This window comes from Ostrea edulis, chromosome 6 (assembly GCF_947568905.1).
Source record: "Ostrea edulis chromosome 6, xbOstEdul1.1, whole genome shotgun sequence".
NCBI classification, from domain to species: domain Eukaryota; kingdom Metazoa; phylum Mollusca; class Bivalvia; order Ostreida; family Ostreidae; genus Ostrea; species Ostrea edulis.
The window spans coordinates 77,187,695-77,215,224 of NC_079169.1; the positions used below are offsets into that span (position 1 = coordinate 77,187,695).

The 27,530-nt window shown below is 35.9% G+C and overlaps 3 protein-coding genes across 6 annotated transcripts in view; all 3 read left to right on the forward strand.

The window, feature by feature from the left end:
- LOC125682955 (RUN domain-containing protein 1-like) overlaps window positions 1–6,645 on the forward strand; it is a 30,593-nt gene extending 23,948 nt beyond the window's left edge. The window contains exons 14-16 of the mRNA XM_048923597.2: window positions 466–656; window positions 3,002–3,096; window positions 4,458–6,645. Coding sequence (XP_048779554.2) covers window positions 466–656; window positions 3,002–3,096; window positions 4,458–4,564 — 393 coding nt within the window. The 3' untranslated portion in view covers window positions 4,565–6,645. The remainder of the gene's footprint in view (window positions 1–465; window positions 657–3,001; window positions 3,097–4,457) is intronic.
- Window positions 6,646–11,356: 4,711 nt separating this feature from the next.
- On the forward strand, window positions 11,357–24,230 carry LOC125682953 (patatin-like phospholipase domain-containing protein 2). Its single transcript, XM_048923596.2, has 8 exons — window positions 11,357–11,731; window positions 13,397–13,629; window positions 14,623–14,688; window positions 15,244–15,511; window positions 15,680–15,889; window positions 18,622–18,757; window positions 19,949–20,068; window positions 22,261–24,230. Exons 1-8 carry the CDS (start codon window positions 11,569–11,571, stop codon window positions 22,889–22,891), a joined length of 1,827 nt encoding a protein of 608 aa, XP_048779553.1. The 5' UTR covers window positions 11,357–11,568; the 3' UTR covers window positions 22,892–24,230.
- A 1,932-nt stretch (window positions 24,231–26,162) lies between these two features.
- The window catches only part of LOC125682952 (tetratricopeptide repeat protein 17-like), a 46,726-nt gene continuing 45,358 nt past the window's right edge, over window positions 26,163–27,530 (forward strand). For all 4 annotated transcript variants that reach the window (XM_048923592.2, XM_048923593.2, XM_048923594.2 and 1 more), the window contains exon 1: window positions 26,163–26,631. In XM_048923592.2, the coding sequence (XP_048779549.1) occupies window positions 26,518–26,631 (114 nt within the window). In that variant the 5' untranslated portion in view covers window positions 26,163–26,517. The remainder of the gene's footprint in view (window positions 26,632–27,530) is intronic.

Consider the following 27,530-nt stretch of genomic DNA (forward strand, 5'->3'; position numbering starts at 1 on the left):
TTTTGTGGGGTGCAAGTTCAACAGAATTGTATTTTGCCAAAATGCTACACAAGGATATTTTAGTGTGCAGTTATAATAACGAATCATTATAGTGTGGAGCCAATCGGTACAAAGAACATATTTATATAAAAGGAAGTTGAGTGATGTGACCCATGAACCTCTTTTATATGAAGAGGATGTCAAAATTCAAGAATTATAAATCCAGTAAAGCAAAAGTATTGTTCCCAAAGAAAGGGGTATCCATAAACTCCCCACAATTCATATTTTTTATTTCATTATATCTTGTATAAATCATGGGAGGCAGATGTCAAAATTGAATTTTTTTTTACCATGATGCATCATGTACTGGTTAAAGATATTTAAATACATGAAAGATCATTTCAGTTTTCATTGAACATTTACAGTGTTCACTATCTTACACTTTGATTCTTACAATTGTGTAAAATCAGTTGACATCTGTTTTAGCATGGGAGACAGTATAACGAATCCCCTGCCAGGAAGTTATCCCAGTCTTTTCACCTAGAAATGGTCGGAGGGAAACCCATTACAACCAAGCAGACATTACTGGGGGCCATAAACACAGTTATCTCCTCACACACTCCTCTAAAACGTTCAGAAGACTCACATTTTAAAGCTTTCATCTCCTCAGCTCTGAAGTAAGTATATTTGCTTATATCGTGGGAATACTTGATTTGGTGAAATTGCCTTCCAGTGTGTGTTCACAAGTATAGAAAATCATGATAAAGCTTGAATTTTCTATTCTCCGAGATGTACTTTTTTTGAATGTTAATTACACATTATATACCCATCGTAACTACTCGGCTATTTCCATAACCACAAATGAACCTTGTATGTAGATTGACGCCATCAGAGTCAGTTGCTATGTGTACACAAATGTAACTATGACATCACAGATTTTTGGGGCTAAAACAAATGCATCTATTAAAGATATTATATACATCTCAGGTATTCTACCACTATCAATTTCCACTTATAAGATGTTAATCATACCAAAACTGAATCTTGGGTGAAAATTAGTCTTACTTCTAAATAATGCATTATACAGGGATTTGGTATTTAGCCTTTTAACTTCATCCACGTGCGAGCTTCCGACAAATTAATGCATTGATTTGATGCAATCTTTGTGCTGATCCACGTCCGAGTATTTTGTTTCCGGTTGTGGAAAAGGACAAGCATGATCCGATTGAAGATGTACTGGACAGGCTGTTGGACATTTCCTGTCTATGTTCTATACAGGAATCATTTTGACTGGTTCTCGGTGCAGTGTCAGACAGGCTGTTGGACATTTCCTGTCTATTTTCTATACAGGAATCATTTTGACTGGTTCTCGGTGCAGTGTCAGACAGGCTGCAATATATGTTGGACATTTCCTGTCTATTTTCTATACAGGAATCATTTTTACTGGTTCTCGGTGCAGCGTCAGACAGGCTGTTGGACATTTCCTGTCTATGTTCTATACAGGAATCATTTTGACTGGTTCTCGGTGCAGCGTCAGACAGGCTGTTGGACATTTCCTGTCTATGTTCTATACAGGAATCATTTTGACTGGTTCTCGGTGCAGTGTCAGACAGGCTGTTGGACATTTCCTGTCTATTTTCTATACAGGAATCATTTTGACTGGTTCTCGGTGCAGCGTCAGACAGGCTGTTGGACATTTCCTGTCTATGTTCTATACAGGAATCATTTTGACTGGTTCTCGGTGCAGTGTCAGACAGGCTGTTGGACATTTCCTGTCTATGTTCTATACAAGAATCATTTTGACTGGTTCTCGGTGCAGTGTCAGACAGGCTGTTGGACATTTCCTGTCTATGTTCTATACAGGAATCATTTTGACTGGTTCTCGGTGCAGTGTCAGACAGGCTGTTGGACATTTCCTGTCTATGTTCTATACAAGAATCATTATACCCCCGCAACAAGTTGTGGGGGGGGGGTATACTGGAATCGGGTTGTCCGTCTGTCTGTCCGTCCGTCCGTCCGTCCGTCTGTAGACGCAATGGTTTCCGGACTCTAAAGCATTATCCTTTCCACCTACCGTCACCATATCATACATATGGACTACCCATGGGATGAAGATGTTCCCTATTGATTTTGGGGTCAAAAGGTCAAGCGCACTGGACATCGAAGTAGCAATATGGTTTCCGGGCTCTAAAGCATTATCCTTTCCACCTACAGTCACCATATCATACATATGGACTACCCATGGGATGAAGATGTTCCCTATTGATTTTGGGGTCAAAAGGTCAAAGGTCAAGCGCACTGGACATCGAAGTAGCAATATGGTTTCCGGGCTCTAAAGCGTTATCCTTTCCACCTACAGTCACCATATCATACATATGGACTACCCATGGGATGAAGATGTTCCCTATTGATTTTGGGGTCAAAACGTCAAAGGTCACGCGCACTGGACATCGAAGTAGCAATATGGTTCGGTTTGTCATGCCATTTGTTTTTTACACTCAGAAAAGAGGTAGTTTATACCTATTACCAACACCCTTTGGGAGATTGGGATAAGCGGGGGGTATTCTTAGTGAGCATTGCTCACAGTACCTCTTGTTTTGACTGGTTCTCGGTGCAGTGTCAGACAGGCTGTTGGACATTTCCTGTCTATGTTCTATACAGGAATCATTTTGACTGGTTCTCGGTGCAGCGTCAGACAGGCTGTTGGACATTTCCTGTCTATGTTCTATACAGGAATCATTTTGACTGGTTCTCGGTACAGTGTCAGACAGGCTGTTGGACATTTCCTGTCTATGTTCTATACAGGAATCATTTTGACTGGTTCTCGGTACAGTGTCAGACAGGCTGTTGGACATTTCCTGTCTATGTTCTATACAGGAATCATTTTGACTGGTTCTCGGTACAGTGTCAGACAGGCTGTTGGACATTTCCTGTCTATGTTCTATACAGGAATCATTTTGACTGGTTCTCTGTGCAGTATCAGTTTAACAGTTACATATACATGTACTTTCTTGTTTTATAGTGAGAAGAAGATAGTGGTGTGGTTCAAGTTACTCTTTCGCACCCAGACATTAATTGACAACTACTATCAGGATTGGAGCTATGTAGCACGAACAGGTTAGAAATTTTACATATTTGATTTAGTTTGATTGTCTTATGATCAATCTGGACCTTAAGTGTAGCGTTTAGAAAACTTGTGAGGAATATACACTGTACATATATGTAATTTAATACAGAGTAGTAAAGCAGGTAACATCAAAGTGCACATCATGGTTTTGATATTCATAGTATTAGTATTTTCGATTGTTCTTTGTATAATCCTATGATATATAGTGTATATAATGATAAATGTACATCTTAGGTAGACATTCTATCATGTATTAACACTATTGTTGCATACTGCATATGGTCCATTGAAATAACTCCTTTTCATTAAATGTTAGATTTTAGTCATATTTGTGGTATGGACATGACCACCAGTTCAAATTGTCTAAGGACAGGTGAAACTAGACTACAATAAAGAACAATGGCTTCCTAACACAAAAATTCCAAAAATAATTCATACCAGGAAAATGTGGTCCCACAATGACTGATTTTACAGTATTTGATAATACTGATCTTATTATACCCCCCGAACGAAGTTCTGGTGGGTATATAGGAATCACTCTGTCTGTCTGTCCGTCTGTCTGTCTGTACAGATTATTGTCCGGGCCACAACTTCTTTGTTCTTTGACTTAGGCATACCATATTTGACACACAGGTAGATCACCATGAGACGATGTGTCGAGTACCTTCATGACCTCTATATGACCTTGACCTCAAGGTCAAAGGTTTTTTTACATTGGATTCGTGTCCGGGCCATAACTTCTTTGTTCTTTTACATAGGCATACCATATTTGACACAGGAGTGTATCACCATGAGACGATGTGTCATGTACCTTCATGACCTCCATATGACCTTGACCTCAAGGTCAAAATTAAAGGTTTTTACAATGGATTCGTGTCAGGGCCATGACTTCTTTGTTCTTTGACATAGGCATATCATATATGACACATGAGTGTATCACCATGAGACGATGTGTCAAGTACCTTCATGACCTCTATATGACCTTGAACTTTGACCTCAAGGTCAAATTTGATTATAGGGTTTTGACATAGTCATACCATAAGACATGGGTGTATCACCATGAGACTATGTGTCATGTACATTCATGACCTCTTTATGACCTTGACCTTTGATCTCAAGGTCAAAATTATAGGTTTATGCCATGGATTTGTGTTCGGACTATGTCTTCCATTTTCTTTTACAAAGGCATACCATATTTTTACACTCAGGAAAGAGGTAATTTATACCTATTAACAACACCCTTTGGGAGATTGGGGTAAGCGGGGGGTATTCTTAGTGAGCATTGCTCACAGTACATCTTGTTTATTCAGAAGTCTGTTGATTTAAAAGATTTTGATGTACTTCATTGTAGGTTTCGATGATGCTTTAAAGTCTCTTGACAAGCTGAACAGCATTCCTTTCAAACTTCCTGTTGACCTTGCTGTGCGACCTTTCAGTAACATCAAAGATGCATTCTGACCTACTTACAACTCACATCATGTATCTAGTTGATTTTACATTTGAAATTGGATTTTCTATCCAAAATTCCCCAAAAGGATTACTACTTAGTTTACCGTTAGGGTCATTTATCAGGAATTGTGTCATTGGGGCAAATTTTGTCACTTATGTACACATTTTCTTGGTATTGCATATATTTACATTTACTACAACTATCATAAACACCATACAATTTAGTATATGTAGATATCTTGTATACACAGCATGATGCAAAAATCTTTCAATGGTATCATTTTTTCAAGCAATTCCCTCGTGAAATACTGCCTGATGGGTCAAAGTCAAATTTACACATCAGAAATACACACAACTCTTTAAAATGTAATATAAGAAATATCTCTTTAGAACCATGACAATTTGATGCATATCTGTATCATCTTGTTCACCATTAAATGTGCAGTCTCTCACACATGCTCAAATCTTAGTCCATTTAATATACGACACCGTAAAACTTTAAACACCACCAATTTAAGATATAACATGATAAAACTTAACAACACTGTCCAACTTATGATTATTTTACAAGTAAGCTTTATATTGGAATTAAATGTTCCATTGCAAAATTTGTATTTGTCGTGGAGTTTTTATTCATATCTTCACGATACATAAATATCACCTTTGACAGATCTTCAAATGCTTCCCTGCATTGAAATAAAATTCATTTCATTTTGTCAGTAACATAAAGTTCACATTCCAAAACTAACAGTTCTGAAGTAAATTTTATGAACTCTTAAAGAGGTAACAATAAATTCTACATCTTTTAACTCATCAAATTATATAGATATATATCTACAGTGTATGTTGTAAATATATTTATATATTAAATGAGTTTATATAAAACTATAGTAATATTAGATATGATTTTCGTGCAATAGATTATATATATATTGGCCAAGTCAAGAATCTCTTAAGAGATTGGATTACTGAATAAATCCATCTGAAGTCCAGCATTATACGGTATATATACAACAAAACACGGGTTTATTTGGACTTTATATTCTTATTTATAGCAATTGAATCTCTCTCTCTGTCTCTTCATAGAAAATGTTTACCGGTAAAGCCGGCATGTCTACATAAAAGGAACTTTGAACATGCATATACTGATTTATCACCAATGCATTCCATTCAATAATACATTCCTTGATTTATCCATTGGCAATTTATTCTGTCATTTATTTTAGTGAAATACATATATCTATCTACTATTTTTTACATTTATCCCTAAAAGAAATCCATTTTTGTGTATCTAACTCTACAACTTTTTTCTGTTTTACATTCTTTGTTATTTGTTATTTTGATAAAAGTTAAATGTGATTTGCTCATTTGAAATCCTTTGTTCGATCACAGGAACGTCCAATTATGTATTGTTTTTGTTAATACAGCGATTTATTTTTCGCTGTTATGATGGTTGTGTTAAAAATACTGTATCTATTTGTTGTGCAATAGTATTTATTATGAAATCCATTTACCGCTATCATGTACATACAGTACTTTTCTCTAATATTATGTCTTTATCAAGAGCCTAAATTCATTAAAAAAAAAATGTAAATATATAGTACATGTATTAGTATTTGTAGTATTGTTGGAAATGGGATGTACATGCGGAAATATTCCTCAATAGAGTACATTAGTTTGCAAATGAAACCTATATGGAAATATGCTAAAATTTGAAGAAGAAAAAAGTATAGCTTGTTGATTGTAAGCCATGATAATTTGTTGAAGTCTAGATTTTCATAATAGATAAATATTTTCATTGTAATGAAATCCAGAAGTTTTGTGCAATATTTCAAAAAATTGTGAAGAAAGTATACATTTTTACTTATTTGGTACAAAGGCACTTGACACACCTTTACACAGCATAAAATACATGCATCTTTGGAAAGTGCATAGGCTCATCAAGTGCCTGTGGTTTTATTGTCAACTGATTTCAAATATTATCACTAGCAAAGTTCTACCAATGATAATTATACCTGGCATTTTAAATATAGTGCATTGTTAAGGCATTGTTGTATATTGAAATAAATCTATTTTGGATGTTGCAGTCACTTTGTTTTGTTGATATTATGCTGGCATCTAATGATGAGATTAATTAAAACTGTGATGTGTCAAAATGACAAGAGGGAAATGATTGAGCAAGGGATGATAGGTGGCCTCTAAAACTGTCATTACATTCATGTGTACAGCAGGGATAGGATTTAGCTAATCAAATCATGTTATTTGAACCCTGTGTAAGGCCAAGTTTAATGTTTTACATGCATGTATGTAGGAATTTTTTTTAAAGAAAATCTGTTTTTCAAGAACCACAAGGAGAGTGCCGATTTCTATGACCCTGGTACCAGAGCGAGTCTATAGCAGAGGTGTAAAAATCTGGGGATAAGGTGGCAGCAGATGGTGACATTCATGAAAATGAGCCGAGATGACAATGGAACTGAGTAGGACATTCTATGGACGGAAGTTGACAATGACTGAATGACGGCACTAGGGTGGACACCAGAAGGGAAAAGGACACGAGGGACTGCACTGATGCATGTTCATAAAATGACGCACGTTCTTGTGTTCCTCCTAGTGCTGTCTCAGTCAATGTCATCTTCCCTCTGTAGCACATGTCCTACCCAGTTCCATTGTCATCTCCTCAGCTCGTCGATTATTGCTTTTGTGTCCACCCAGTCTGTCACTTCCCAGTTTGTCATCATCTGCTGCCACCTTATCCACAGGATTCTCTGCAAGCATCTGAACTGGAGTGCATCTATTGTCTTCTCCTGTCTTTGTAAACTTCCACGATTCACTTCTGTATATCAGCATTGATCTTGCTAGAGACTTGAATAGCTTGACCTTCATTTTAACTCCAATGTTGGTTGCACTCCATATTTCCCCAGTCTTCCATGCTGCTCTTGCCTTGTTTGTCCAGCTCTTGATGGCTAGTGATTCTCCTGATGTCACTATTGCTCACAGGTAAACAATTCACATCCTCTCCTACCTTCACCTTGCCTCTCTTTCCATTCATCCTCACAGGTAAACAATTCCCATCCTCTCCTACCTTCACCTTGTCTCTCTTTCCATTCATCCTCTCGGGTACACAATTCACATCCTCTCCTACCTTCACCTTGCCTCTCTTTCCATTCATCCTCACAGGTAAACAATTCCCATCCTCTCCTACCTTCACCTTGTCTCTCTTTCCATTCATCCTCATTGTCTTGCACCTCCTTCTATTCAGCCTCAATCCTACTCTTGCTATTTTGTGGATGTGTTCAAACCTTGATAATATTAGTGCAAGATCGTTTGCTAAACCCTAATACTGTCATAAACTTCCACTAGCTTCCTATTTTCCTGTTCTCGACTGCTCTTCTCATCACATAACTTATTGTCAGTAGGAAAAGGAAGCTCAACATGACACATCCCTGTTTAACTACAGTTTTGATTTGGAACCACTCCAATATTTCTCGTCTCGCTCCTCCATCACGACACCGCACTCGCATCCATCATGTAGCTCTCTGTTCATCTTGACCATCTTCACTGGCATCCCATATGATTCTAACATTTTCCACAAGCTCTCCCAGTGCACAGAGTCAAATGCTTTCTCAAAGTCCACAAAATGCAAGTACAGTCCAGTGTTCCATTTGAGTGCCTGCTCAATGAATGTCTGATTGCACATTCCTCTTGCCAGTCTAAATCCTGCTTGTTCCTTCCTCAGAGCTTTTTCAACCCCCTCCTTTATTCTGTCTATCATTATTCCCCCGATGTCTTACTCATCACTGATAGCAGTATCCCTCCTCTTCAGTTGTTACATTCTTTCATGTCTCCTTTCTTCACGATCTGTTCCACTTTTCCTTTTGCCATATAATGTTGAACTGGTCTGTGAACCTCCAGTCTACACTGTGTAGTGATAGTAGATGAGCGGATCATGGGCTCTAATTTTAATTAGATTGGTGAGCCTCCTACTCATCTCCTCCATACCCACCTTTATCAGGCCTCCACTCACATTGTCTTCTCCATGTGCCTTACCCATCTCCACCTTTTTTAATGCTGCCATCAGCTTTTGTTGACTAAACTCTGCAGTCTGTTTTTCCCATGTCTTCTTTCACCATCTCCATCTCTTCATTTGCCTCTGGGTCTTCCCTATTGAGCACTCCCTTGAAATGCTTCACCCATCTCGCCATCCTCTCTGTCCGCATTTGTATCCTTCACTCCTCCTGACTGTCTCCTCCCTCCTGTCAGTACCCTGGTTTAGTTAGACAGCTCCTTCCATTCTCTGCTGCTCTTTTTGCTTTCTTTGCCCGATTTTCCACCCACTTTCACTTGTCGTTTCTCGCACTCATCACCTACCTGTCCTTATCATTGTACTCCTACCTCAGCCTCTCCTTCACCCTCTGACCTTGTCCCAGCTAATTTCACTTTTTCTCTTCTACTTTCTTCCAAGTTTCCCCTCCTATTCATCATGGTTGGCTCTTCTTTTTGGTCTTGCCAACCACCCCTGCTGACTCTATATACACTTTTTCCACAGCTTCACTTACCTCTTCTACCCCCTCTAGCTCCATCAGTGATTGGAACCTGTTCCTCATCTTCACTCTGTACTGCTTCCTGATCTCCAGGCTTTCCAGTTTCCAATGATCTTACCTCTCCCTTGCTTTGTTCCCCAGTGTTACATTTTCAGCTTAAGTTTTATTCTCACTAATCTGTGGTCACTGTCTAAATCATCCTTCGTTGCTCTAGTGTCCAGCACTGATGACCACTTCTGTCCTGATGTACATACCAGTGCATGATCTATCTGCTTCTCAAGATGTCCCTCTTTGTGTGGAAACAGTGTTCCTGTGATAACCATCCCATTTGTGCTGGCAAACTCGCACAGCCTCTTGCCATTGGTGGAGTTCGAGTGCCAACTATAGTCACATAAGTAAAACTATAGTTCACCCGAACGTTCTTTAGTTTGCTGGAAGTGAACGAGTCTAGTTGAAAATCACTACCTATTCTATCACGTACTAGCGGTCTAGTTCAAAGATGGCGGACAAATGAACATGATGGTAGAGATTATATTTTAAGGAATATATGACAGAAATCACAAAGAGGTGCGTGTTTTCAATTATTTTACTCATTTAGGCCCATGCTTTACAATTTAATCTTGCCCAAAGCATGGTAAAATGCAATAATCAATATCGAAGTCGGTCGTTCTCCACTTGGAAAGCGAGCTTAATAAATGCAAAAAAAAAAATATTCTAAATTAAATGATTCATAATTTTGGGAAAATTTTCGATCCTGAAAAACATGGTTATCAAGAAACAAGCTGTAGCTAGTAGATTTATGCTGGTACATCTGTGATTCTTCAACGTCATCATCGAAAACTACATATTTGCAAAATTGACAATTCCACAACTGATTTGTTGCAGACAGCCATATTGTTATTTCTGAACTAAACTAAACTTCGTTCGCGTGCACTAGTTGACTAGACATGCATAAACTAAACTTCTGCACTAGACTATAGTTAACACGCGAACTCCACCATTATTCATTCACCTCTCCTACTCCATGCCTTCCCGTGATGCACTCTCTGTCTCTTATCTGTGCCAACCTTAGCGTTGAAGTCGCCCAACACCGACATGGTATCATTTCTGTAGCACTGATCTATTGTCTCTTCCAATTTGTTGTAGAACTCTTCTTTGTCTCCTTCCTCATTCATTGGTGCCTACACCTGTACTACTGTCACTTCCCTACATGCCAAATAGAACCATGCACTAATGATCCTACTGTTTACTGGCCTCCATTCCATAAGACTCTTCTGTGCGTCCTCGAACATCATCAGCACCACCCCTATACTATGCTGGTCTTCTTCTCCTGCATACACCATTGTCTCTCCTGTTGCCAGCCTTGTTCTGCCAATCCTGGTCCACCAACACTCACTTATCCTGATCATATCCATATTGTACCTGTATTAAATTCATCTCATTTTCCACTTGCACAGCTACCCCTGCAGCATACATTGTCCAGACATTCCATGTTCCCCACCACTGGCCAGCATCCTTAATTTGGGGGCTACTACTGATCTGGTAGGGTGTTCAGGCTTCTTCAAGGCTTTGGCCCATTTTCTGTTTCAATGTTTTTCTGCGAATGGGATGTTGACCCAACCCTAATCTGGAGGAGCAAGGATTTTCTGTATAGGGGTCCCCCTTCCCTTTGACAACTGCATTCCCATGCTCACAAGCTCCATCAGCCCAGGTTTGGAATCAGTTTTCCTTTTCTTAAGGGGATTTATGGCAACCACACAAGTCAACTATTTGCCAAATACCGGTAGTGCCCAGTATCCATCTGCCTTCACGAGGATCGAGGTATATTGCATAGGACATGCTTTTTATGGAGAGGAATAATAATGGAATATTGTAACCTGGCAAAGGATCATAAAGCTTACATATTGCTCCCCTTGTCACATTTCTCCTTGCCAGTGGTGAGGACTGAAATCGAGAGGTTTTAAGCACACAGACTACATCACACTATATAGATAGATTTATAAGCTTTAATCAAGTAAGCAGATGTTAAAAAGGGCCAAGACATATTTTATATCCCAAAGTGAGTGTTTTTTTTAAATCTTTTGCTGCTGTATAACTTGATCTATCTGTTGAAAATACTCTTCTTCGTCATTTAATCTTTGTATATCCTCTGTACCCGGAAATACCTTCAGTCATATTTTTTAAGGTATTATTTTCCGGATATATATGTAGCTCAACTTGTTCTTCTCTTTAGACATGACATGATAAGATTCAACCAATCAAAAGGCTCCTTTTCGGGGGGCTCGTCCTATAAAGTTTGGTCACGTGCTCAAAACAAACTAGACGTCAGTAATCCAGCAGATCGCCTTGTGTATTTTCGATACTATCACCTTTTCGTTAAGCTTTCACTGTGTTATAAGAAGAAGAGATAAAAAACAACAAGAACCCCAGAACACAGAAATGGATTTGTGAAGATTTGAATTTAGGCCTAGTATGAATTTTTCATTCGCGGGATGTGGATTTTTGGGGATTTACCACGTTGGTGTGGCAAGTTGCCTCAAACAACATGCACCACAACTGATCGAAAAGGCGACATTTTTAGGAGCTAGTGCTGGTGCCCTTGTGTCTACCTGTTTGATGTGTGGCATTGATATAGGTAATAAATTGTATTGTTTTATTAAAATAATTCGCATATTTCGTAACCAGGCCAAGATCACTGACCTTCACCATGTTGACCTAATTTTGATCGTTGATATTATTATAGTTCCGTAGGAACAGAGGGATTATTTCTGGTTGTGAAACTTGTCCACCCCAACCCCCCATTGAAGGTGACGCCCCCCCCCCCTTGACTTTTAACAATTTCTATGAAATGATCCTCTATTATAAGAAATTGATATTTCCTTAGTGTAAATTTTTACAATAATTCAAAATTCTACACCATTGTGTTATCACTCACTTTCACCATTGTTAGTGGTTGGCAGCTATGTATTGGGGTACATTTTGTCACCCAATCATACCCTATTAGGAAATTGTTTCTTATATGAGTTCACTAACTTTTAAGGTTTTAATGAAAATATTTAGCAAGAACTGTCATATATTATATACAGGGAATTGGGGCATTAACATACTTGGATTTGGGGAATGTACTTAAACCATGCTCTGGTTTACACATGTTTTATGTGGTCATTAAATGGGACAAAGGAAAAGATATGTTACTTTGATAATTAAATTTAAATATCATGTAACTCACATTTAATGAATTGAAATTGACAGGAGGAATCAAGATAGGAAGTACATTCAAGGGTCAAAAGTATTTCTGCACTGCTAATTTTCGCTATATGAATTTTAGCATTAAAAAAAGTCTACCTTGTAATTCTTAAATAAACCCACAAAAAATATATGATAAAAAATAACTCTAAAAGTAACATTTGTCATGAATCTTGAGTGAATTCTGCACATATTCTGAAAATTTCATAATGATAACATTACTTATCAAATTTTGGTGAAGTTTTTAAAAATATGAAAGCTCTAAAGAATATATAGTGAAATTTAAAAGTGAAAAAATACTTTTGATCCTTGAGTGTAGTATTAGATGTATATAAAACGTTAGACAGTTTACCATACCCCATCTGTCATTTAGCCCATTGTGTAGAGAGCAGGTGAGAATCAAGTCCAGTTAGTGCCTGACCACCTGTGCTGTATACAAAGGGACATACATAATACATGACCTATTAGTATAGAGCCCTGTCCAGAGGACCCTTTCTGTGTTCTATAACACTGCATAATTCATTCTATGTTAAAATGACCATTGATAAAGATTACACCTTGAGTTATAAGTGGGACAAAGAGGAGATATGTACCAGGGTTTAATTTTTTGTAAATTCAGTAAACTGGGTTAAGTGCAAATGTAAAGGTGTCCCATATTTAGGACTGAAAAGATTCACAAAAGTATTGTTCAATACAAATCTTCAAGTTCAGTTTTGAGTTGGATACATTTCATCCCACAAGGTGAACATAGCAGCATTGTGGGGTTCAACTAGACATTCTATTATGATTGCTATCTTAGTAGTGTCTCGGATTGTTTGATTATATTACCACTGTAATAACTAGAATCATTTTTTTAAAAATCTGTCAGTATATATGTTTTCGATCCCATTTATACTTGAATTGAAAGGCTCATTTCATTATGTTTGACTTTATGATTTGTGACTCTTTATAAATTCTATTTATGTTAAGAATATATTATATAATATATATTAAAATGATTATCTTATTGCTATAACTTTAATCTATGAATACAAATTATGAAATGTAATTTCAGGTGAATGTACAAGCTTTGTTCTACGTCTTGCCACAAAAGCCCGTTCCAAAGCTCTCGGTCCTTTACATCCAAGTTTTGATGTGTCGAAAATTCTGAGAGATGTATTGGACTCCATATTACCGGACAATGCACACGAGATTGTCAAGGGTCGTTTATATGTGTCATTGACTAGGGTCAGTGACCGACAACCAGTGCTGGTCTCAGAATTCCATTCCAAAGCTGATCTGATTCAGGTATAATTTAAGCCATCATTTAGTAGAGGGCAAGGTCAAGCGTGTGTGGTGTACTGAGATCTGGTACGTGTTACGAAACTCCTTGGCAAGTGTACAAACATGTGAGCTATTTATAGAAGATATTTAGGTCAGCTGTCCAAAGATCACCATGTCAATCAATTTATATGAATTAAGTATGAGGTATTTTTGCACTGTGTTCCATGTGGTCAAATTATTGTGCAGTTCTGTGTTGTTAATATGATATATACATGTATTATAAGTTTTGGGCAATAGCATATTTTAAGATCAAGTATGTAGGTGTATAAAGGTGTAGTGTGCATACCTATACATATATTCAGGTGACACAATTTTATCCAAATTTCAAACATGGTTAGGTCTGTATATCATCATTTTGATATTCTGTCGAGGATGTCACTGTGGAGTATAGATAAGAGATTGCATATATACATATCAGCAGTGTTTGCATATTCCTTTTAAATCCAATTGCCTAGCTGGGTAGCTAAGTTGGTTAAAGTTTTGTAGGTTGTGGATTCAGATCTAGCAGGGCGGGTTTTAATTTGTTTTTTCCAGATTATTTTCTACTAAAAGTGCATTTAACAAAAGTTTTCAAAATATCATATGTACACATCCCCCACAATCCATCCATATCAGATTTCTCAGGTGTGTCATTCCTCCTTAAGTCTTAATAAAATAGCTCAGTCAAAGTGGAAGATGTGAAAGTCCAACTGAAAATGAAGAGCCTTTAATGCAATGATTACATAACTATACAGACAAAGTAGTTAATCCCCATGCATCACAGATGACACAAAATTATGTTATCATTAATTACTATTTTACATGCATATATGATTTTTGTTCCTTTTGCTTACAATCTGTTTGATACCAGAAACAATTTTAGAATGTGTGTTTGTGCATTGTATTTGTTTAAATATGGCAGCCGTTATGCGTCTGGAATATTTCTTTTAAGTACTGAGATTTGTCTATTTTTTTCAGGCCCTTCTGTGCAGTGCACACGTCCCACTTTACTCAGGGCTGATACCGCCTGCATTTCACGGAACAGTAAGCTTAATTTTCAAGTCATTCCAAGCATATTAAAATCATTTGTTTGAAAGTACCGATAATTTGATAGACATCAAGTTTAGGTTCTTTTACTATACCATGTATGCCAATCACTTTATACATGTATTGTACATTGACATTAATATGATTGTCTCGTCACAACTTTATAATTGTATACAGTATACATCAGCTCTATTTATATATACCAAAGAGCACATGTAAACAAAACTAATTGCATTTCATAATTGCACAGTGATGATTATGAGCTTGTTTTTTATTAAAATAATTTTCCCTTCTAAAATCGACATAATACTTACAACAATTAAGCAGTTTCTGTCTGATTTCAAATGTTAATATTGTTTGATTAAAAACATTATACGGATGAAATATTGTAAAGTTACAGTATTTTGATATCATCTAGTCCTGTGATATAGTTAAAAGTACTGTACAGTGTAACACAGTAGGATATATAAATGCTTTAGACAAATAAATATTTAACTTGTAAGAGAAAAAGTAAACACCAATTGTTAATAGAGTAACACTTTCTCTTTTCAGAGATATGTTGATGGCGGTCTGAGTGACAACCTCCCCATTCTGAATGATGAGACAATCACTGTTTCTCCTTTTGCCGGAGAAAGTGACATCTGTCCATCAGATAATTCAGCAAACTATGACCACGTCATACTGGCCAACACTAGCATGCAACTGACAACAAGGAATCTCTACAGAATCTCTAGGGCCCTGTTCCCACCCCACCCCTCCATACTTAGTGACATGTGTACTGAAGGATTTGATGACTGCTTAAAGTTTCTACAGAAAAACAGTAAGGACAGGCTAGATAGACAGATAGAGCAGAAAGACAGAGACAGAAGAGAACTTTGATATTTTTATGTTAAAGCAATTTAAGACAATAAGATTTTTTGATTAAATAATTTTTGTAAAAGTTGTATTTTATGTGTGAAACTAATCTCATTGACCCATTGTTATACAGATCTGATTTCCTGCACACGTCACCTGAGTGTCAAGTCCACCATCCAACCTGTACAGAGCTCTTATCAGCTCAGTGCCTTGGATACAGAAGGGGCAGAGGAGGAGGAAATGTCTGGGGAAGATGAGGATCCCCATGGGGAGAACTGCCAGGAATGCAGACAGAAAGTTCAGGGGGCCCTGACTGACACTCTGCCTCCAACTGTGGCACATGGTGGGTCCATGAATTATCAGAAGTCAGATATTCTATGTGTACTTATTTTGGTATTTTAGAATTTAGTACAGATGGAGCTGATGGATTTTTTTAGTGTAATCATGTATTGCATGTAGCAGCACTTCTGCAGTGTATGATAATGGATAACAAAAATGTCTCGATTTAGTGCAACCATGAATTGCTGCTCTTGCTTTATCGCCAAATGTACCAGAATACGAATCTTGCTAGAATGAAGTACACAAGCTGTAGTTGTTAAGACCATACATTGTTCAAAATTGGTAAAGCAACGAGTAAATATTATTATACAGTTACTTTTTTTAAAATTTGCAATGTTAGATCGACGACTCTACCCATGTGAGCCATGTGAGATTTTTTTTGTCTCACACTGCTGCGACATCATTTGATTGTGACGTCATATAAAATTTCTATGATTTACGTTACACGGTGAAGTAAAATATTTTGTAGTATTGTTTTCTTTAAATTTCAATTTTATATAGCTTTATGGTGGACAAAGCTAGGTTTTTTTTTTAGTTTACACTTACAGTGTAAACCATTTTCGGGTATAGTTTTTGCATTGATTAGATCAAACGAGGATTTTAATTATTTTGAATTTTGTCAAAGCTCTTGAATTTATGCACTAGTCTTTGGGTAAAATGTGAGAAAAATAATCCTTTATTATTTACTTTTGTGGCAAAGCCTCGTCCTAGACTGTGAATCTTGTCCCCTCGGTGGAATTTCCCTATCCCGCACTTGTACTAATGAAGGATTCTATTAATATACATTGTTTTATTATAAAATATGCATGCTTAGCTGGTTCCATAAGGTTACTAAATTGTCACATTACACAGAAATATGTTCAATGGTGTCAGAACTGTGACCACAAGATGAGCAACTATCAATTACTCAAAATTTAGATTTTTTCAGGTAACTTTTAACAGGAATTATTCTCAGTAGAATTTTGTTTTGCAACCACTGTGATGCAGAATCTGATGTAAATTCAAAACATATTCCCATAACGTCTTTGGTAATGATATCTTTGTAGCCTCTCAAAAAATGGACAGGAAATTCGTTTAAAGGGATAGTGAAGGTCATTTTGTTTATTTTTCTTCTTCAAAGAATAGATTGGAAGTATTTTTTAGCAGGTTAATTTCCAAAATTTACTACTCCTTTTCCATATGAAGTTTCAAAAAAGCAAAACCAGGATTGGTTGCTTATTATTACTTTTTGGATCCAGGAGCACTTCAGTATGAAATTGATTTAAAATTCATATGAGTCATATTAAGCCCCCCTATCCGATCTGATTAAAATTAAATCCTATGATCCGCTCACGTAGATCACTACACTTTGAGCACTGTTGTTTATTCTACAATTCTTTCTAAATCAACTGAAAAATGTATTCCTAAAAGAGTAAAGCTTCTGGGCCATAGTGTAGTTTCCATCTTGGGTGATGGTAGACATCAGCAGAAAACATTTTTTATCCAATTCAATTGATTCTTGTTTTTATGCTGTTTATTTTTAATCCTGATAGTCTTGAGAAAAATATCATGGTATCTAAAGCATACACGTTATCAACACTTCACTGAGAGTTATGCCCCTTTGCGGAGTCAGCTAAAGATCAATCAGTAAATAGCCAAGTTTTCCTTCTTTACTCTACCAAATGTAAGATGTTCCCACCGTAAATCATAGCTAATTATCAATTTTTCATACAAGTTTATAATGGGTTGCCCCACCCTGGGGCATTGTTGTAGTTGATTGCAATTGATGGAAAAATAACAAATCTCAAAGCTACAGATAAAAAAATTACAAAGGCCAACATAGGAAAATACGATTTTTCACTGGGAGATGACGGACAAGGGACGTAATTTGCACGAAGTGTGGATACATGTATTAGAAAGTGATTTATCTCTACCATCAAGGGTTTAAAATGTATCAGCAGCATACTGAGACTTTTTGTGTTCTTTATCATTGATAACTATCCCCTTTTATTTCGTTAAAAAATAACAAGTATTTCTGTACAAAGAATAAATGAGAATGGGGCAATAGGGTCACCTTGAGGGCACTCTCTCTAAATATAAAATTTTTAAGAATGCTTGCCACATTGCAGAATGGAAGCATAATTTTTATTCAAGTATTGCTATCAAAACCAAAATATCTCTAAGCATAAGTAAGCCAGGATCTTGGCCAAATGGAGAGCTCAGAATTATTTGATCATATAATAATATTTCTTATGTAACTAGAATGGCACATTCTGACTGTCCAATGATCAAGTAGTAAATAACTATATTACTGGCTGGTGTAGAAAGATATCTGATGTCACAATGGGTTTTCCTGTGATTACACATGGTTAGGTATTGATCAATGATGTCACAATTTGAAAGCCTTTCCCCCTACATGTTTGTACACCTCCTAGAGCCTGTAATTGCTCACAGCTTTGTCGTAGAGTGTATAAAGATGCAGGGGGTGGTAAATCCCTTTAATACCTAGATTAGCTCTTTTTACCTGCAGTGATGCTACCAAAGCAAGCTTATAGAACATGCTTTTCTCACACTGACAGAAATAAAATAGTTTCTGAGATTGGTTTTCTTTTTTCAGTCACTGAAGTATAGATTGAAAAAGTGTTATGTTTTATATCGTGTACTGTGATTGGTACTCTGTAAGTGTTATGTTTTATATCGTGTACTGTGATTGGTACTCTGTATATGTTTCTTGAGTTTCTTCAATTACATTTTCAGCCTTCCAAGTGGCTTGTGATTCTATGAACAAAGGCTTCCAGTCCTACATCCAGAGACACAGGGCACTACGACTAGCTGCCATTATGGTAGCACCATGGTTTTTACCTGCAGATATTATTTACAATTACACACTCAGGTACATATTTCTTTTTGAACAAGAAAAAAGAGCTCAATATGCAACATAGGTATAAATTCCTCAGTGCCAAAAGGAACATTGCAAATGTAGGATGGAAATGAAACAATTTTGCAAATCTTTCTAAAGAACATGTACAATATGTGTCTGCTGCATGTGTGTGTGCGTGTCACTTTTATTTCATGAGGTTTTATTTGCATAGTCTTCTCTTGTCAGATTTATCAGGGAGACATAATATTTATGAACGATCAATTTGTAGTAGGTATTCATATAAATATTTTGAAGAGAACCCTAATTTCGTGTGAAGTCAAACTTGTAAATTTACAATAAAATAAAATTCTTGTAAATTAAAAGGGTTTCACAGTACTTTATTGGTTATAGGTTAAGCATTAAATATCTTTTGATTCTTTGGCTCCTTTGTATCAGACTTAGTTATACTAAATTTGAAAAAAATGTTGAGATGCTTTAGGATATTAAAGATAGTGGTGTGTCATTTGAATTTATAACAAATTTTCCTACAAAAGCTTATACAGACATTATCAACTGTGCAACACATGATTATGGTGTTTGTTCCTATTAAGCCACCCTTGTTATTAGTATGCTAAATCAACCCAGGCTTCCCAGTTTCGTCTTTAAGAGTTACTCTCTTTGACAAGCACCTGTTAGCACTTAACTAATACTGTTATACTGTTATAAAACATTCAGTGTAGACAGTCAATAGGAAATCAAACAACTACAGTACAGTGTTTTGTAAGTCCTAAACCTCTATGGTCCAATAGATGGTAGTAAAAGACTAATTATAGGTTATAAAGTATGAAATGAAATAGCTGTGTAAAAATAAAGAATTTGATTGATGCAATTTTTTAAAAAAAAAATCCAGTGAAACGACGAAAAGTAACTCATACATCATCCCACAGCCAAGTTCAATGAATGAAAAACTTGCCTGTTGCATTAATTTTTGTAAATTTTGATATGAGGATCAAATAGATAAATTTTTCCAAGCCTTGTATCATGATAGAATTTGACATGTTGCAGAAACAGAATGTTTTGTATTTTAAACAGTATAAACGAATGAGTTCCGGTCAACCAATAAAGTGTATCCTGCATTCTCACTGTGTTGGTGATCTGTTTTAATTCTTTAAGTATAAGTGAAGACGAAATGTTTGAATATAAGATGTAAACTGTATATTTCAGAGTAATGGAATACTTGCCCTCTTTGCCAAATGATGCTCGACTAATGTATCAGGAAGCCTTGACCTTGTTGCACTACCTCCTTCAGCAGTTCCAACAAAACAGACGACAGTACAGTGCACGGTAAGGAACTACAATGTCCTACAGGTTTATCTAGAAGCACGAGACATTATATCTCTATGTGTACGGTAAGGAACTACAATGTCCTACAGGTTTATCTAGAAGCACGAGACATTATATCTCTGTGTGTACGGTAAGGAACTACAATGTCCTACAGGTATATCTAGAGGCACGAGACATTGTATCTCTATGTGCACAGTAAGGAACTACAATGTCCTACAGGTTTATCTAGAGGCACAAGACATTGTATCTCTATGTGCACGGTAAGGAACTACAATGTCCAACAGGTTTATCTAGAGGCACAAGACATTGTATCTCTATGTCTGAAGTCAGCATTTCACAAACTGACATTAAGTCAATATTTTGATATAGGGCTATTTATGAACATGTTCTCTTCTAGAATAAAATTCTTATAATTATGAAATGGGAGTATGTAAATAAACTTTATTAAAAAAACAATTGGAATGAAATGATTTATTCAAACAAAATTGAAGTACATTGGTATTAGTGCATGTGAACATATTTAAGGACATCAAATATGTAATCACATTACGAGTTTACTACATGTAAATTACAATGTCATTGCACTGTACTATGAAGATTAAACACATCAGAATTTTACTTCACCGAAAACTATTGGATAGACATGATGTCAAAGTTTGCTGGTTTGAAAAAAGTATGCTTGTTTGAAGGGACTTGATTTCATGATCAAAAAGTTGATCTCTACACCGAATTCGCCATGTTAGAGCATCTCGTGTTAAAATTTTTTTTTCAAAGACTGGTGCAAGTTCTTGGTTATTTATTGTGCTTTCTCCGGAATAATAAGTGTTTTGTTTGCAAATAAAAGATTTTAGAGTCCAAATTTTGCTGTGATTTGATGCATGATATAAATATGCAATAAAACATGTCTAAAATACTCAAATAGACATTCTAATTTTTCAAATAAAATATTTTTGAAAATTAAAAACATTATTTCTTAATAATTTTGAAATCTATGGCTAAGATCTTCTAGAAACATGTCAGTTGAAAAACAAGAGGCCCAAAGGGCTTATTGGTCACCTGAGTATTCATTAAAAGTATCACTAGCCCCATTGCCTATTTAGTATTGTAATTTTTCAGTTCTGGATATAGCTAAGCTAAATTCAGCAGCAGTATAAGACAAGCTGTGTTCTGAAAACAAAAAATGCACCTGAAAGTTCCCATATTGATGAAAGACTACATAATACATGTACATTGTATATATTATATTAACACCATATGAATATTTTTATCCGTCCTAAAATTCGAACCTAGGGGTTACGGAATTTGCAATTTTGGTAGATCCTTTTCTGCTTTTCTTAAATATGCATTTAGTATTTAAATAGTATCAGCAAATCTTTCAAATTAATGATCAAGCCGATATCTGTAGATGTACTGTTGTAGATAAGAAGATTTTTGAAAACTTGTCCATTTTTGGCACCTTTTGCCCTGCTCCTAAGGTCCCAGGGGTGCAAAAGTCCTAGTAGATACAATTTATGTCCCAAAGATGCTTCACACCAAATTTGAAAAGAATTGGAAGGGAAGTTATCAAGAAGAAGTTAGAAATGTTTAATTGTCAACACATGTCAAAGACCAATAGCAATAGGTCACCCAAGTGATATAATAAACAAATATATTATAAAAGAAATGGAAAATGAAATGGCTAAAGTTAAGAAATATTATTATTTGCTGGTTCTTCTTGGCATGTTTTATTGGATATTTTTATCATGCATTTAATCAAAGCGAAATTTGGACTCTGAAGTTTCTTTGCAAACAAAACATCATTTTATTTTTCTGGAAAAATAAAAATCCATATAAAATAAATGAGAGCTTGTATCACTCTTTCAATAGTGAAATAATACTTCATATGTGATGCTTTACTTAACCATTAATTCAAATTTTTATATAAAGATCTTTAAGTCTTATCACAAAAACATTAAAATAAATTACACACACTGAAAATTAATGATTTTACATGATAATGATTTTCTCATTATAATGATTAGATTCAATGAATAACTAATAATTAATTAGCTTAAGTGACTATTATGGGAGGTTTATCAGGATTATCATAGTTATGCAAGTTCTATAGACTTTACAATTAATCAAGAAGAAAAACAAAGATTTTTGCAACTTGACGTTTTCAATCCAGTGACCTCATTTCTATTCATTTCCAGATTTACATGCCAGCTCGCCATCACAGAGATTAATTACGGAAATCCACCTAGATTACCAGCTTCATTAAAAACCAGTCCTTATCAACCGGAGCCCAAGAACCCTTCAGTCCGAAACTTAAACATTGGCTTCGCTGTTGACTTTGAAACAGAATCCAAGGACCCTGTTCATTCCGTTGCAAATCTTGGAAAACATCTAAATCAGATGGACATAAATAGTTTAGAGATGCGGTCGGAAGGATTGGGAGGAAACGTCCATCTGAATACAACTGGTGATCACATATCAGACCAGTTGTTTGACACTTTTGAACAGTGCTTACATATCTCCAATGAGATGGAGTCGGTGATGGCATATTATTACAAGGATGAGTATAATGGACAGTGTTACAATATGCAAGAAATCTTCGATATAGACAATGTGGATATTAGATTGCCTAGTCCCACTGAACTGTCTCCAAATGAAAATTTACCAGTTTCTAACTGGCACAGCTATCTAGAATCCAAACCCGACATTGAGAATGAGGTTGGAGACAGAATACAGGAAGTCTTAGCTATACCAGAAGTACAAAATAGTGACCACAATGGTACAAACGCCAAGGCCGAGGTTGTTGAAACTAGTCAAACCTTGATTTGAATGTTTATTTATTAATTTCATTTACAAGTCTTTGTAAGCTAAAATGGACTTATGTAATCATGCTAACATTCTGCCTCTTAGCTTCGTAGTATCACGTTTTGAAGCTGTATTACTGCTTTCAAAATACAAATGAAAGAAGGAATGGTACTGTATTAAATGGGTGCTTTTTATTTAGTGCCAGTTTCTGTGTGTATTTAAACCTGAAATTTCACCACCAGCATCTCAATCTTTTAGGAAGCTAATGGAATTTTTTGTAACCACTATAATTATTTCTTGTTCCAAGTACATGTATATTTTTGCATTGTTTCTACAAATTATGTTCATGACTTGATATTAAAGGAAAAAAAATTGAAGAAAAAAACCCCACATACATGTGCCAAATTCTGTGTGTTTTAATAGTATGCATCTACATTGTATATGATGTGAACAAAGTTGTTTTATAAACTACATGTAAATTTTTGTATTTTATCTGAGCATTATGCCGACTTCAGATTTTAGAAGATAATCTGTATTTTCATTTTAGGAGATGTATATTTGTCAAAGGATTCATGTCATAAACCATTTACCAAAACAAATAATGAAACATTGAACTTGTACCTTACCAGTTGCAGTTCAGATTTATTTTTTGTCCATGACAGATTTTTTTATTCTTCCAACAATGAACTTGGTGCTTCTCTGTATATACCAATAAAGTAAGTACCCTGGCACATCCATATGACTTGTGTTCATTCTTACCTCATTTTCAATTGGGTACATGCATCCAAACATTCCTGTACTACATGTATAACTTTATGTATATCTTATTAGTAAACTAGCTATCTGTATTTTACACACAAGCAATGCAAATTAATTTTTCTGTTTTTGTTTCTCACAAATGTGTGTAGACTGTATGCAATATTGTATGATAAGTAGATGTAATCTGTGTGTAGAGATTGTTTAGAACCAGGTATTGAACTAGAGTACTTTTAGTTGTAGGTGTGTAGAACTTGTTTAGAACCAGTTATTGAACTGAAGTATTTTTAGTTGTTGTAAGTGTTACATATGGTTTATATCTATTGTAGAAACCCTTTTAGTTGTTAATAGATATTGTACTACATTATGTATTGTGTTTCACCCATTAGTTCTTGTATTGGACATTTCTTTGTTATTTATTTTAAAACTGTACATCAGGGCAATAATCATATTCACATTTAATACTGGAAACAGATTGTTACAAAATAAAAAAAATAAAAAAAAACACTCCCAAATACTGTATCTGTTTTAATTTGTTGTTGCCTAAAAGATCAGTCCCTGATTAAACATTAAATGCTGTTTGATTAAAATGACTTTCTGGAGATGATTGTGTGTTTGTCATTGGAAATAATTGGTGAAATTAAAAGGGAGTGGTACATGCAATTTTCCGGAACCCCTTTTCACTGAGATTGTTCAAAAATACATATTTTCAGCTGGTTTTACAAGTTCAAGTGAGCTTTTCTGATCACCTGTTGTCTGCTGTCCATAAACTTTACACATTTTCAACTTCCTCTCCAGAACCACAGCCAATTTCAACCAAACTTGCCATAAAGCATCCTTGGGTAAAGGGGACTCAAAATGGTTCAAATGAAGGGTCACACTGGCCCCCAGGGGTAGGTGGGGTTACAATACGGGATCAAAGTTTTACATGAAAACGTATAGGAAAAGTCTCTAAAAATCTTCTCAAGAACAACAATGTCACAAGTTTCATATTCATTTTCAAGCATCATCTGGTAGTGCAGATTAGATTAAATTTGCTCAAATCACGACCCCATGGGGTAGGATGGAGGCACAATGGGGGAATAAAGTTTTTTATGGGAATGTAGGGGAGGGGGGGGGGGGGTAGGATTGAACTCAAATATTACAGAAATATATATAATCTCTGAAAATTTTCATATCAAGAACCACTGATTTAGAACCTAGGCTGCCACAGAAGTTAATGCACTTCTGTTTCATACTGAAAAATATACTTACTATATGTAACACGCACTGCTATTACAATACATGAACCCCAATCTGATTAAAATAAGATCTTTGATCCGCTCCGTTATTGTTATGTCGCTACACAAAGTGGATCAGAGATCTTATTTTAATCAGATTGTGTGAACCCACAACCAAAAAATCACATCCCTCCCTTGGAACCTTTGGAAATGTTTTCCCAGAGGATTCCAACTATCAAATTTATAATTAGTACATACTAAACATTTTACAACTGAAACTACATAACAAGAGACCCATGGGCCACGACACTTACCCGTGTCATGCACCTTAGTGCTTATGTTTTTCCAATTAAGCTTGTCAAGTACGAATATATGTAGTACGTGACATTAGAATATTTGCATATTATTACATTGATTGTATTTTTGTACTTTCATGACAATTTCAAATTTGATCTAGGTGTAATTATTACACAGACCTTCCAATTTTCCAAAGTCAGGGTCACCTTGGTGCGATGGAGAAATTTAACGATCAGTAGCTCACAACAGGAGGAATACTTTGAATAATAAGTGTATTAAATTGTAGTTATATGGGGATATTAAAAAACTTAAAATATGGGTTTCTTAATTTTATTCACACACACAGAGTGACACTTCTCTTTAGAAAGGTGATCGAGATAACAAAAAGTGATAAATCTCACACTGTATGTAACTCCTATATTTAAGCATTATACAAAATAGAGAGATGGACAAACACGGACCCCTGGATATACCAGAGATGGGACCATGTGCTTAGGAAAAGTAAGCATCCCCTGTCGACCGGTCAGTTGCACGCCCGCCCTGACATGTCTGAGCCCTCTATCTGCATCAGGTAAACAGAATAATGTGGATTTTAGGCTATGCCTGTCCACTTCTTTGAAGAAAATAACAAATATAACACACATATCATTAGAAATTCACATACAGAGTGACACTTCTCTTTAGAAGGGTGAAGATAATGAATAGTGCTATATAAGCATATATGTAGGATATCCCATGATTTGTGCTTTGATATGATTTATATTCAACGAGTTGTGTGTTTTCTATCCCCGAGCATTGGCGAGGGGATCATAGAGAATACACGACGAGTTGGATATAAATCATATCAAACCACAAACCATGGGATATTCTTGTTATCGCATTTTATCCCCTCCCCGGTTATATATTAGTTAACGTTACTGTATTGTTGGGAATTTCGCTTCCTGATATTTCGTCAATAATTAAACTACGTAAAATTGACGTTTGTTTGTGACGTCACAAACGGCGTGGGAAAACATCTATGTAACAGGTGATATCCACTGGATAAAGGATGTGATTTTAGGCTATAATTATAGCAAATGTTTGTGGTATTCCCTTGCTTAATAGGGTACTAGTAACCATGACAACTGCATGCTTCTAAAAATTATAAAGGCCTACGTAGATCTATTTATACACGTATAAAGCATTCATTTATTAAATTTTTAAAATAGTTTTAGTACTAACGGATTTTTTAATTGATCTGAATTTACTGAATAATTACTACATAGCAATATTACTTTAGATATAAGTTGCTTAGACATGATTAACCATGTAAACAATGCCACGTGTTGAAAGAGTAACGGAAGTTTCATATCTCATAAATATTCATGAGAAAACAACATGGCGTCTATGCTGGTGGTAGTGTACATGGTCCAGCTAATTTTGCACAACGTATCGCCATCAGGCGGATCATCACACTGGGTTGTCACAGAGGATGGGAGAATCCAAGCCCAGGTACAGATTCAGCAACTCAAATTGCACTCTCTTGTTAAACCTCTTCACATTATCACTCGGTGTCATCTACAGAGGAGTTGACACTGAAACTCGATGACAGTTCAGAACAAGGGAGCAAAGATCGACCATTATCTTTTCTATGTGTCAGCTGACATTGTCCGTGGTGGACATGAAAATAAGTCAAGTTTAAGTTGTTTTGTTAGCATACATGTTTTTAGAAACAATTGGCTATGACGTGTAAAAGATTTTGCAGCATATTGAGCAATGTATGACATATTTCAGACATGGGGGGCATTGAAAGGGACTCTGCAGATTTATTTTCATATCGGTGTACTGCGTTATATTTCTTGGTTTTGGCTCTTCAAATCCATAAACTTAATAATTTCTGCACCCTAACCCTGTGACCCAGAATAAAAACTGAATAATAATAATGTTTATTCGATACAAACATACATACATAAATACCCAGGATAACCCATGAAAGCTGGAAAGCTTATTTCCAATGAGGTCCTTTGATGCATGGATGTTTGTGCTAGGGGGTTGTTTATGTGGGAGGAAACCTGAGTACTCGGAGGAAACCCACGTGTCCAAGCGGGCGGCTGCCATACTCTCTCACATTCAACCACTGCTGATCACGTGGATCAAACTCGGGTCGCAGAGGTGAGAAGTGAGAGCACTGCCCGGACACCCTATCATGTGGTTAAGTCACGGTAGAGCTACACTACAGACAATTTGTAAACTTGAGATGTTGCATGACATTCACATTCTTTATCATGCATACATGTGCTGTTTTTAAAAGTACTTTGCTCTAGTGGAAATTGTGAACATTTATTGAGTCTTATGGAATATATGATTGCAGAATGTGATGCTGCACTTTCATACGAAGGTTCATAAATGTT

What these genes read in the sequence shown, in the direction of transcription:
- LOC125682953 (XM_048923596.2), top strand. Translation starts at nt 11,569, where the DNA reads ATGAATTTTTCATTCGCGGGATGTGGATTTTTGGGGATTTACCACGTT. An exon ending in GATGTGTGGCATTGATATAG is followed by an intron (nt 11,732 to 13,396) that starts GTAATAAATTGT and finishes ATGTAATTTCAG; the next exon opens with GTGAATGTACAAGCTTTGTT. An exon ending in GCCTCCAACTGTGGCACATG is followed by an intron (nt 15,890 to 18,621) that starts GTGGGTCCATGA and finishes TTACATTTTCAG; the next exon opens with CCTTCCAAGTGGCTTGTGAT.